The following is a 12,760-nucleotide window of genomic DNA, read 5'->3' as shown; positions in this document are numbered from 1 at the left end:
TTTTTGTCAAAGTGTTTTTTTTTTTTAAATCCAGAATGGCTTGATTTGATTTCATCAATATTTTCCGGAATCTTATTTGCATTACCACATAAAGAATCCAGTGCTCCAAGGATCACTCTTAAAATGTTAGTCTCATTGTTCATGAACTACAATTCAGGGCAATGTCCATTTATAATCGTATTAAATACAATGCGGTCAGAAACGCTCTTGTTTACAAGCGCTGAACTCTCTGGTTGACTAATACATATTTTGTTTGACAATTAAATGTCAAATATTACATTCATCAAATATGCAAATTTGGAGGCGAATCTATCACATATTTTATGTTTTACTTTTAAATTACACTGATTTAAAATTCTTCTTAATGTCAGACTTTACAGGGTTAAGCGTTTCAGACTTCTTTAAGATTACGTTCTACTGCCACCTAGGGAATCTGAAAGGAAAACACCACCGTCTTTCATTTACTCGCGGTCGAGGGTTAAAGGGTGGTCTAGGAACTGTCTAGCGGCTAGTTAACCTATGTTATGATGGTAGAAGGTGCAGTCACAGTATTAGCTGAATGAGCTCAAATCTATATTGACAGACAATATACATTCCAGACAGCTTGTTCATAATTTCAACGCTTTTGGACCGACAGCACGGCATCTGCTTCGTCCTGAGCAACGCTTTTCAATCAACTCCCACTGAATCAACGACCAAGATCATGGAGAATGGACAGCCCTCCGGCTAGCTAGGTTGCTATCCAAACGAAACCAGCAAAAATCGACATGGAAATGCATTAGGCTGCAAATCTAGAAGGTCAGCTTCCCAATTAAAAATCCTGCCCGTCAAGTGTAATGACATCTCTGACGTGAAGTCATTTTGCTGTTGTCTCGCTTTAGTGAAGCTTGGTTCGCTCCTAGAAATGCTAGCTTGCTATGGTTGTTCTTGTGGAGATATTTTATGGCGGAATTGGTAAGTGTTCTCGGGTAATGCAGGGCGCTGCTGAATTTGAACAAAGTACATGTAAGGGGCTGGTCCATCAGAAAATGCCAGCCTTTAGTACATGTAACTGTTAGCGTTCATTTCAAGGTAATAACAACATTGTTAGCTGGTCGCCACGTTGTAGTAAGTAGCCTGACGTTGACTTAAGCATCACTTTGGAAGGGCTCCTAATCGGAATTCATACCAATTTATGGACCGCCATTAAGACACCCACATAACGCGAAGTGCATTTTAAAAATATTTCAGGTAGTAAACTTAGCCGCCGGGCGACATCGCTCTCACTAATCGCTTCTCTCGCCTTTATAGGGTTGTGTAAGAAGACGGTTTCCTGTTTTTGCTGGAAAGCCAGGTTGAGTTGTATGACACATCTGGATTGAGATAGCCAACTAATAGGCAAGAAGATGCAGACTTTTTTGAGGGGCCGACGGGTGGGCTATTGGCTCAGCGAGAAAAAGATGAAGAAACTCAATTTTTTGGCCTTCGCTGATATGTGCAGGTAAGTACACATGATTTCGATTTCGATTTCGATTGAGAATGATCTGGCGCTGATTCCATCATCTACGTACCATGTTTCAAACCCCCGGCCGTTCTAGTTTTGAAGTTTTGATTTTGTTTTTATTTAGTTCACATTTAATTGTTGACCTGTTGCTTATAGGTAAAACTGTTGCCAAATAATAAGGCTCCCCGCTTCTCAGATACTCTAGAAGCTGGATTAAACCGCTGTAATTACAGTGTAGCCCGGTTAAAAAAACCTAGTTCTCTACCTTGAGTGTCATGTAGGATGAAAGTATGTTTTGTACCCTTTGTCAGAGCGTTCCCCCTCTTCACAACATAATAGTAGTTTAGGTATTCCTTTCCCATGGTAACAGCATAAACAATCAAATAATGAAATAATATGCACTGTCCAGTCAACGAGTTCTGCCCTCTACCTGCTTAAAACAGGAATAGATAGAGGGGAAGGGGTGAGAGAGAGAGAGATTAAACTGCTGGGACGCAATGTCTTATTGATAACAGACTCACCGGTTGATTGGGGGTTCAAGTCAAAGGAGTACACTATACCCTTAAACCATGAAATTCAATATCAGTTTCTCTTCACGCATTGTATACAGAGAGATGTATCAATATCACACCACTGCAAGCTGTCAGATGCCGCAGTTTGTGGATAAGTGCCTTGTAAACATAGTTTGTAAGGATTTGTTTGTTTTCATGGCGTGTTGTTTGACTGCTTTGTGTAGTTTTATATGGATATGTTTACTTCAGACAGACTTATCTCCTCAGGCACATTCACATAGCGCGGTGTGGGATAGAGAAACCATGTACTAAATTTGCATCTAGCATGTTAGTCTAGCACATATTTTGTTAGTTGTGGGTTGGGGTTTTGGAGATGCATTGCTGATGCTCCTTGTTGTGTGTGTATGTGTACGCGTGTGTATAGAAATGGTGAGTTCTCTGTGATCTCTCCGTGTACGTTTCCGTAGGAAACTCCTTGTTCCTGTTTCAGTGATACGACACATTTGGTTATGCTCTGCCATCACACCTCTCTAATGTTTGATTTTGCATGTAAAACCTTTGTGGAGTCTGGTACCAGCATCGGCCTATGTTAATCCAGTCACATGATTAGTCAGTAAATCTTGTCCAGTAACATTGCAAGATTTGGAGTATTGAGACCTAAGCTGACCTAAAGTGTTCAGTTCATGACATTCATTTTGTTCTTGTCATTGTTTTCAGGTTACCATGTAGTGAGTGTTCCTCCTTTTAAAGGAGGTCAGAGATGAATGTGTAGTATTCATCATTGTCTTTTACAGCACAGAACTGTTATGGTTCTCAATGTTCCAGACTTTTCCACACTTGACTCCAAAGTTATTTCAACAAGATTCCTTGTTTGCCACCATTAGTCAGTTTTAGTCATGTTGTGTTTGTCTTTCTGCTGCTCTGTCTCACTCTCTTTCCCAGACTTCCACACTCAGATGCTTACACATATAGTCGACAGATCGAGTTGGAGAGAGATGAAGAACAGTAGAGTTAGCAGAGAGGTGTATAAGTTGGGTCTCTTCAGGTTATCTGGGGCTTCTGTCTGGTTTGTGTCCTCAGGGCTTTGATACCTGACCACAGTGTGTTGGGGAACAGACTGTAGAATGAAACCTGTATTAGGATTTGTGTGCAGTACAGAGAGATATTAGACTGTGTAGTAGCCGGTGGAGGGAGAGGTTTTTTGGAGCTGAGGAGGAAGGAGAATAAGAAGTTGAGAAAACAAGATGATTTTTGTCTTCTCATCTGTACAGTGTAGTATATTCCACTGTATCAGGGTCCCTCTGAATGGACTGTTAGGTATTGTGTAGTCAGAGCGGGAGATGAGGATTAGATTTCCTCAAAAGGTCCTTTTTTGTATGTGTGTGAACGTGTCTGCGCTGTGTGTGTGACAGAGAGAGAGAGAGAGAGAGAGAGAGAGAGAGAGAGGGGTGTAGCCTATGGAATGAACCCTGAGCCTTGTTTGACCATTGAAAATGTGAGCTTGGGGACTTGACCCATCTTTGACCTCTGACCTCTGTAGTTATCTGAAAACTCACTAAATTTGACATTAGAGAGAAATCTCAATTACTTTCATAAATCATGAGACAGACACTTGTGGAGGTCACAGGTTGTAGCTGGCGTAGCTGGTTATGTTCTATCAGATCTAAATGTAATGCTGGACTAATTCACATAATGAAGCACAGTACATACATGAATCCTTTTGACAATTGGCTTACTGTCCTGCTTTACATTGAGATGACTGTAAATTCATTTCCAAAGACAGGCTTCACTCGTCTGCCTAGGAGAGCTCTGGAAATGTACCCCTACAGCTACTTGTGTATGGCTTCATCAGTGTTTAGGGCTTAACTCTGTGCCTATTTCATTATACTCCACTATTGTTCTGCTTGCCAACTGAGGAGAATCCTGAAGACTGAGGAGTCAGGGAGTCGGCTTAAACAGATTACATTTTACGGAACACGGCGTCACTCTCTTTAAAGAAGCAACATTTTGGCTGCACAGTTTATGAAACAGGAATGCAATTTGTTCTTGCTTGAATTAGTCCATCGGTCATCTGAACTTGCTGTTAGTCTTAATGGCTTTCATCATACACAGCGAAAGAAATGATTGCAAGGGTGTGTGGAAAGGAGTGGCTTGTTTGTTCATGTTTACAGCATAACGAGTCCAAGAGACCGCGTGTTGAGAGAGCGATCATTTGAGGTGTAAGGTGAAGTCTTATGTTTAAAGTACGAATTCTCAACGGAGGAGAGTCACACTCTGGAAATAGCTAAAGCACAGCTCTGTCGTTAGAGTAAGAATGTGATATATTACGGAGATTTTTGAAATCGGTTTAGAATATATGTGTGTCTTTGCACGTCGCGTTGGCCTCATTTTAATCCACGGCAGCTTTTTTCCGTTTGTTGGTTTGTTTTAATATGATTTTAAACAACATTAGTAATGTAAAAAAAAATCTGAGGAAAGTGAGTGGTAAAGGGGAACCTTGTTAAATATACAGCATTACTGAACCCCACAGAGTGTAGCTATGTTTGGTCACTCTAAAATTGTAATAATAATGAAAATAATAGGAAAACTATACTTATGTGATTCAATTTCAAGCAGAAGTACCTTTTTTGAGAGGTTTATTTTGAGAGGTTATTATTAAAGCAATTATAATCTAAACTGTTAAAATTGAATCCATGTCATGTCCATCACTTTTGACAGTTTTGTGTCAGAATCCATCCTTCATCTGAATCCGATTGTGCTGTTGACTCACAACACAATGTGAATGAGAAAGCGTAGATTAAAAAACTGTTTTGCAGATTAAAATGATAATCCTGTCATAACCTCTCCAACAAATTACTATAGCTGTCTGAAGCGAGTGTCGGGGGGTGTCGGAGAGCCTCTGTTGAAAGGATTTCTGCCATAAACCTCATTAAAACATTTTGCGTAACACTCCAGGAAGATCTGGTCTGCTTCACAGTATGGGGTAAACCCTGGCTCCTGTAACAGACACATCTCAAATTTCCCACAATTAGAATTCACAAGGAATTTTGGAACAATGATAGAAGGGCTTTATTTGGACTGTGTGAAAGGTACGAGCTGAAGAGGTGACAGGCCTTTCTCCGTAGTTCAGTTCATATGTCGTCTGATCGTCAAAAAACTGAATGGTAGTAATAATCTGTATCTGCTTCAAGTCATAAATAAGTCTTTATTTACTGAATAAAACACATAACCCCGAATGTAGCCTATGTAGTCTCTGAGAAATTGGGATGTTCACTCAGATTAGTGCAACTAAGAATCACATGTGGTTTAGGGCTCAAGCACTCCTCTGTTTTGAGATGATGTGTGATGTAGTCTGAGGAATATTAACAATTCTGCAGTTTAATAGGCCACATGTTTGTTTTAAAGAGTCATTTGGAAGATGATATTATTATCTCTTCATTTGGCTTCAAAAAGGCCACCTTCTGTCCTCAGGCCCAGCCTGTGAAAAGGCTCATAATCTCTGCTGACATGTGAAGCTGATGTGCAGGTCATGGTGGACTGATCATGAATACACTGTGTGTGAGTGTGTACGTGTCTCTCTCTTTCTCTCTCTCTCTCTCTCTCTCTCTCTCTCTCTCTCTCTCTCTCTCTCCTCTCTCTCTCTCTGTGCTAAAATGAAAAGCCAGTCAGCTGAAACTGAATTTTACACCTGAACCATTCAGCCAAGCAGCTGTTTTCAGCTAGTATTATATGGTCAAGGCCATAGGGATTACATTGCAATGTAAGTAAAGGCCAAACACAGCTCCCCCACCCCCCTTTTTGGAACTCGCATGTTTTTTTATTTTTGTTTGGTTGTCAGTTTGAGTGTGTCTGAGACAGCCTATGGACTGAAACATAGACTAATGTGGCAGTCAAAGGGGCATGCCTGTTATAGTTATTCATTTTCACAAAGGGACATGTCTGTGATACCCTGTCCCACAGAGGAACATGTCTGTGATACCCTGTCTCACAGAGGAACATGTCTGTGATACCCTGTCTCACAGAGGAACATGTCTGTGATACCCTGTCCCACAGAGGAACATGTCTGTGATACCCTGTCCCACAGAGGAACATGTCTGTGATACCCTGTCCCACAGAGGAACATGTCTGTGATACCCTGTCTCACAGAGGAACATGTCTGTGATACCCTGTCTCACAGAGGAACATGTCTGTGACAGACACTCAGTTACACAAAGCGGCATTTTAGAAGTTTACAAAAGGACAATTAATAAAAAAATGAAAGTAACAAAGACAATGAGTTTGCTGTCTAGATGACACTGCCTTAATATCAGTACTGCTTTCATATCCTCTGTGTTCAGTATGTGTATTTGGCACGAGCAAGTGTGTGTGTGTGAGAGAGAGAGAGAATATAACCCCTTTTAAGGACAGATTGGTAGTGATTATGCTATATGCTCATTCATATATTGTTTATTGGCAGTGTCAACATATCTGGCTTTAAGCCCTTTCATTTCCTAGATTCCTATGGCTGCAAATGGTATTCTGTAGGAAAAATCTGCAGATCATCCTAATGTATATACTGTGACATTCTTCCCTTAATGATCTGTGTGTTTGGTCAGGGTGGTTCTGGATGCCTGCCTGTGCTTGAATATTTGAATTTTCTCAAGTCATGTAGGCTAATAGACTGTTTTATATTATTGTGGGACTAGTCAGAAAGCAGCAGTGTTAAAGGAAGACAAATGTGGTGTAAAATGTCAAACGATCAAAAGTACTCAGACCTGTTTGTATTGACCTTTTCGCCATGGAAAACACATATACCTCACATAAGTATGTGGTTAACGCAGTTATCAGAAACAATACATCACAGCTTAATAATCAGTTTTACCGTAACAGTAGGCTCAGGAACACCCGTGTGACTTTTGTGTTTGTGTATGCGCTCCGCATTCACTGGTCTGACTCACCGTTAACACGGCTCTCTTTCACAACATTTCCTTTTGAGTTTCAAGCTCCGCAGCCTAAACAAAAAAAAAAAAAAAGAAAAAGAGAGAAAGAAAAAGACGACCCTGCCAGCTAAGGCCTTCGCGCTCAGTTCTTAGTTTCCTATTCACAGGCTTGAACAGAAGATTACTCTGAACCAAACAACACCAGTCTCTGAATGGCACCTGCCTTTTTCCATCTGCCTGGAGTCAGACTGGTCTCCAAGAGGATGTGTCTCTGCCAACGGCGTCAACGTGACCCAGCTGGGGACCGTAATAACAGTTTACACCAGCAGCAACATTCGCAGAGTTCAGATTCTTATCTCAGGGCTTGTTAAAGAAAAAAGAGAACCAGCCCCTGGATGCGAAAGCTCAGCCGTGGTTAATGAATCTCTTACTGCCAGAACCAGTTGGTAAACATGCCACCACGTGGAGTCATGTTGACGGGACCAAACAAACGCGTCGCCGTGCCTATCTGAAATGCCACGGAGGGGAAAAAAAAAGGTCTCCTGACTTGTGAAAGAATGCATCTGAACAAAGTCTTGGGGAATGTTACAGTTGACTCTTTTGAGTGCTGTCGTATGACTGAAAATCAAAAGAAGGGCGGGAGGGGAGTGTGGTTAATGGGGTAAGAGGTGATCGTTTCTGTGGCGCACTGGATGACAGAATCAAAGGAGCTGAAATGACTACACAGAGCAGCCTGAACCTCTGATACGGAGAGTTTAATTCAAACAAATGCCACTAACTTCACGACTGCACTGTCACTTCATTACCAGTGGAAGATTCAGACCGGCCCAACAAAAGGAAGTTTCTTGTATTTCCTTCTTTGTAGCACCTAGATGTTCAGTGTTCAAATGAACAAACCCTTACAACGGTCTGTTGAACATAATTCACAGACGTTTGGGGTCTCTGTTCTGTTATTTGACACTCTACTACATATTGAACTATTCTGAACCCTTTTTTCCTGGACTCATACTTTCTTTCTTTTTTTTCTTTTTTTTTTTGGCTCACCTTTCTGTGCTCTCTCTCTCTCTCTCTCTCCCTCTCTTTCTCTCTCTCCCTCTATGTCCTCCAGCTTACGCTCATTTCAATTCTCCAGCATTCTCAGGGGGTAGAGGAATCCGATTCAGGGAACATACCCCAAATAAGTGATGGGTTGGGACATGTTGCTGGTTATCTCTGTTTGTTTCTCTGGAGAATTCCTTTTTAATTCGGTCGCATTGTCAGGACGGTTTCTGAAGAACAGAGACCATGTGAGTGGCGTTGATGAACTGTAAAACGTTTTTAAAATTGTTGCCAGGGTAAGCTGTAGATTTTAGCCAAAGCCAGAGAAGGTTCAGACACTGTTCAGAAGCAGCCTGTGAATCTTTAACAATGTCATGTCACTTCTCAAGGCACCCTGTCAACATGAGGCAGTAAACCACAATTTATTAGACTGAACATGGCTCATGTAACCTGCACACATCGTTATGGAAGTCCATAGCCAATGGTGATGCATATAGAGAAAGAGTTCTCCGATTCAAAAATCTCTCAGTTTATCTGTTTTTTGGTTTGTTGCCAGGAAGCGTAACCTTATAGTTGCCTTATCGGTTTGGCAGTGAGTGCTGAATTTCAGGATGTGGTCAAAGTAATGTTATTTCTCTCTAAATCTGCCTTTTCTACCAAAGCTACACCTCTGCAATAACTTTGGCAAAAAGTTCCCTTCACCATGGTCTCCCAGCCTCTGCTATACCAGCTCATGAATATTTAAAACGTCTCATCTTAAGTATCACGCTCAGTCCAGTCAGAAATACTTAAAAGTTTTATGCCTTTACTCCTAAGGGTTGGAGCAGAGTTGCATCATTCTTAGAGAGTTTTGATCGTTAAGGATCTATTTCCTACTTTGAGACACTTCAAGAGTACTGGTCCAGTTTTTGATGGATTTAGAAATTTCCCTAAAAAGAGAGGTCGTTATTCATTTAGCTTGATAGACCCCTATTAAATACTTTGTGTTAAGTCCACAGACTCCAACTTGTCGGTTCTCTCTCTCTCTCTCTCTCTCTCTCTCTCTCTCTTTCGCTCTTTCGCTCATTTTCTCTCTCACTCAGTGGCCAATGAGAGATACAGCACTGCCAGGGTTTGTGTGTTGCCAGGCAACAGATATTTTTAGCCATGCTGCGTTTTCATGTTCAGATGTAAGGTTTCAAAGTGTGGCATTTCAAATCTGAAAGGAATTGTCAGGAGTTCAAGCAGTCCTTTTTTGTGTAGAGAATCCAATAATTTGGAATTGTAGGAAAGAGAAAAAACGTTATTGGAGGGGCCCCTGTACACCAAGACTTGTAAATATTTCTCCTTTAGACATCTTTATTAACATGTTGATCAGTCAGCTTGCCCTAAGAAGATGTGTCATATTGTCCTTTGTTGGTCAGATATCATGGTTCCTATCACTGTAGTATTCTTAATTTAGATGTGGTCAAAATGGGAAGAAAGCAGTTATTTTATTCCTGTGATACAACACTGACTTAAGTGATAAGAAAGCTTTGTAAGTTTCTCACTTGTTCCGTTGCATATTGATTTGATTTTTATTATCGCCATTGTTATTACTTCCCATGTGCCCTGTGAATTTTTCGCTGGTAGGATGTGCTGGCATGAAAAGATTTTAACTGTCTTCCTCTCTTCTGTTTTTCTTTTAGGAAAAGAGGAATAGAAGTGGTCCAGGTAAGCATATCACATCTTTATCTGTTAACTGTGTGTGTGTGTGTGTGTGTGTGTGTGTGTGTGTGAGATTGCGATTTATGGACCACTTCATAGAGAGACTGCTTTACATATCACTGTGAAAGTGCTGGAAGAGTAGAAGTGCATGCAAGGGTCTTTCCTGGGTTGAATGGGGTTTTTAGTAGTTGTTGACTAATGTGGTATGTTGAAGAAGAATTTCCCGTAGGTGACCATTTGAAGTCACTTTTTTTTCTTTGCCACAGAAAACACGGTCATATTCCTCCAGTCAGTGACAAGTGACGGATTGGTTAATGTAGACATTAGCAAATTCTGCTTTTTTTTTTCAGTACACTATATAGATTTACTGCCGACCTTCTTTTCATTGACTTAAATGTCAGGGGTAGAGAGTTTTAACTCTTAAGCTTCTATTCTGTCATCTCAGAATTGCCCCATGTGTGGGGCTCAGTGTGGCTTGAGTGGTAGTCTGGAGAGAAGAGGTTCTCCTGTACTCAATGGCTGCTCACAGACTGTAACCTCTCTGTACCAGCCTCTGTCCCTCGGCCTGGCTCTCATCTACTACTGACCAATCAGAAGCTTGCTGTGAAGGATACTCGCTCAAACAGCCTCGCTGAATGCTCAGAGGCACACAACAGCAACTCTGTCTCACAAAAAATCTCATTATACCCACTGCCCTTTTCTGTCTTCAAGTTGGGATTTTTTTAATATATATATATATATATTTTTTTTTTTTGGTTCGTTACAGGAGAAGAGGGAAGCTTATTGAAAGGAGACAATGATTAGTATTTTGTTTTTCACTGTCTGTTGTAACACTGCAGTGTTTGACTGTGTGCTCTGACTGTACAATGCAGTGCCCTCAACCACGTGTCATATTGGCTGTATTCACTCTAATGTCAATGTCAGTTGTTCTTCTGCCCCAGGAAAGATGTCCTTGAAATAACAAAGCATTTAAATGCTCATTTCTTGCGATGTTTCATCGAAGGATTTTAAGCATTTTGTTTTCTGCAAAACCGAACATTCTCTGAATGTACTGTTTGACATTCAAGTAAACAATAACAAATTTTCTAAAAAAAAAAAAAAATGTTATGTACCTCTACAGATATGAATTTGGTTTGTAAAAGAAAAGATTCTGACACCGGAGCATTGTAGATGCCATGCTTAAATCCCAAATGCCTCGCCGCTTTCAAATTTAGCATCCAATGCTACGCAAGTACTCACTCACACAAGCAGCATAAATCTGCTCTTTACACAGTGTGTGGAGAGAGAGAGGAGAGAGTGCTCTCTGTCTTTGTTCCATACACTTCTTTCTCTGGTTGTTTTCCATTCTGATCTGTAGTTTTTAATGTTCAGACTCGTGTTCGAAAGCAGCTCATGAATTTTTCTTTCAATAAACAAATGTGAAAACGCACAACAAGCTTTATTCCATATGGATTAAATACAGAACGAAATATCATAATGGAATATTTCCTTATCGTAAGGGATGGTTGCCGAACCTAGTTGTCACTGAAGACTTTGGCTGTTTCATGACTGTGCTGGTCTAACGCTAATCAGTCAAGGCTTTCTTTGGTTCGCCACTGATTTTGATTTTAGCCACGGATGAAACAGTTTGCACGACACAAGTTTTATTTAAACTCTAATAATAATGTTATAATAATAATGTCTATAAGACATGACATGAAGCTGAGGTTACTGATACTGTCTTCCGTAGTTTCTGGTCTTTGATGTCTTGGACGTGTGCCTTTAACATTAGAGGGCCCAGAGTTGACCTCAGTGGATGTGAACACAGCGTCTTTTAAAGTGCCCGGCCCTTCTGGGAAGCCGAGTTTAACTATTCTATTTCAGTATGGGAAAAAACACACAGTCTCCCACCACAAAAGGCCATATTACGCATCACAAAGAATGAAGTCATTAGTTCCTTTATAATAAGATATTCATGTTCGCTATCACTCTCTCTTCTTCTTTTTCTGATTCTTTCTCACATTGTCTCTGTCCTCCTGTCTCAGTCTCTCTGGTCATTTGTTATTCTTTTGGGCCCTGTATTCTCCTATTTCACTCTTTTATAGTCATTGTTCATGCTCTCCTTTTGAATTTGTTTGGGATGAGGCCCATTTCATTGCATTGTTAGTTTAGGTTTGGGATTACTAGCCTGTTCCTTCCTTTCTTCTATCTCTTTCTTTCCCTTTCCCTTTTGCTCTCTTTCTCTCACTCTCTCGCTCTCTCTCTGTCCCTTTGTTTCTCTTTCTCGCTCTCCATCTCTCTTTCTCTCTCTCCATCTCTCTATCTCTCTGCCCTCTCTATTGTCAGGTCTATTTGTCCAAACTGTACTGGCTATGATGCAGCTTGTCCATAGAGATAAGCAAACTCAGTTACTGAGGAGAGGTCTGTCTGTGATGCATGTGGCCTGTCAGAAAAGCAGAGTTCATCTTCACTGAAGGTTCTTTTGCGGACACACTGTTGACCAGGAGAAAGGGATGAGCCTCAGAATGGATCGAAAGGTCCTGCTGCTTACACAGTGTCTCAAATAGATCAATAGACCAAATAGATCAGGGAGAGTTTGGAGCAGTTGTATTAATTCTAAGACGTGAATGAAATGTAGGGATGGCCGCGGCTTTAGCTGCACTACTTCACTCTGTTACATTAAAATGACCATTCACAGTTTGATTGCTTTTGGGACACTTCCTCACACTGTGCTGTACTTCCAAATGTGAAACGTCCCTGGTTTTCTCTGTCGCCAGGATATGTAAATCTCTGACTCAGAAACATGAAAAATAATCTAAATGTTCATATGGACAGACCTATTCATTGACGCTATGGGTTTTTTTAATGGGAAAAATGTAATGAGCAATATTATAGTCATGGTTTCGTATCTGAAAAAGGACACCTTGTGACCAGTACATGTCTGATTCTTACTTGATGAACCAAATATAAAGTTCCTGAATATAATGTTCCTATGTTCCCTGATTCATAGTTCTGACCTGCGGTTTACATTGAATATTTATGTATCATGAAAGCTGCAGTCCTAACGCCGTGTGCCATAATCTGTTCATACATGTTCCTACGTGAAGACTGATGCAGACTCATCAAATATGAACAGAGATGTT

General features: G+C 40.7%; 1 protein-coding gene across 1 annotated transcript in view; it reads left to right on the top strand.

Annotated features, from left to right (window-relative positions):
- Positions 1–474: 474 nt before the first annotated feature.
- The window catches only part of itpk1b (inositol-tetrakisphosphate 1-kinase b), a 32,713-nt gene continuing 20,427 nt past the window's right edge, over positions 475–12,760 (top strand). Inside the window, exons 1-3 of the mRNA XM_030785888.1 lie at positions 475–798; positions 1,291–1,480; positions 9,620–9,644. Of these exons, the coding sequence (XP_030641748.1) occupies positions 1,386–1,480; positions 9,620–9,644 (120 nt within the window). The 5' untranslated portion in view covers positions 475–798; positions 1,291–1,385. The remainder of the gene's footprint in view (positions 799–1,290; positions 1,481–9,619; positions 9,645–12,760) is intronic.

The sequence above is a fragment of the Chanos chanos genome, chromosome 10 (assembly GCF_902362185.1).
Source record: "Chanos chanos chromosome 10, fChaCha1.1, whole genome shotgun sequence".
Taxonomy (NCBI): domain Eukaryota; kingdom Metazoa; phylum Chordata; class Actinopteri; order Gonorynchiformes; family Chanidae; genus Chanos; species Chanos chanos.
The sequence above is the reverse complement of the archived record's forward strand: the minus strand, read 5'-3'. Positions and strand labels throughout refer to the sequence as shown.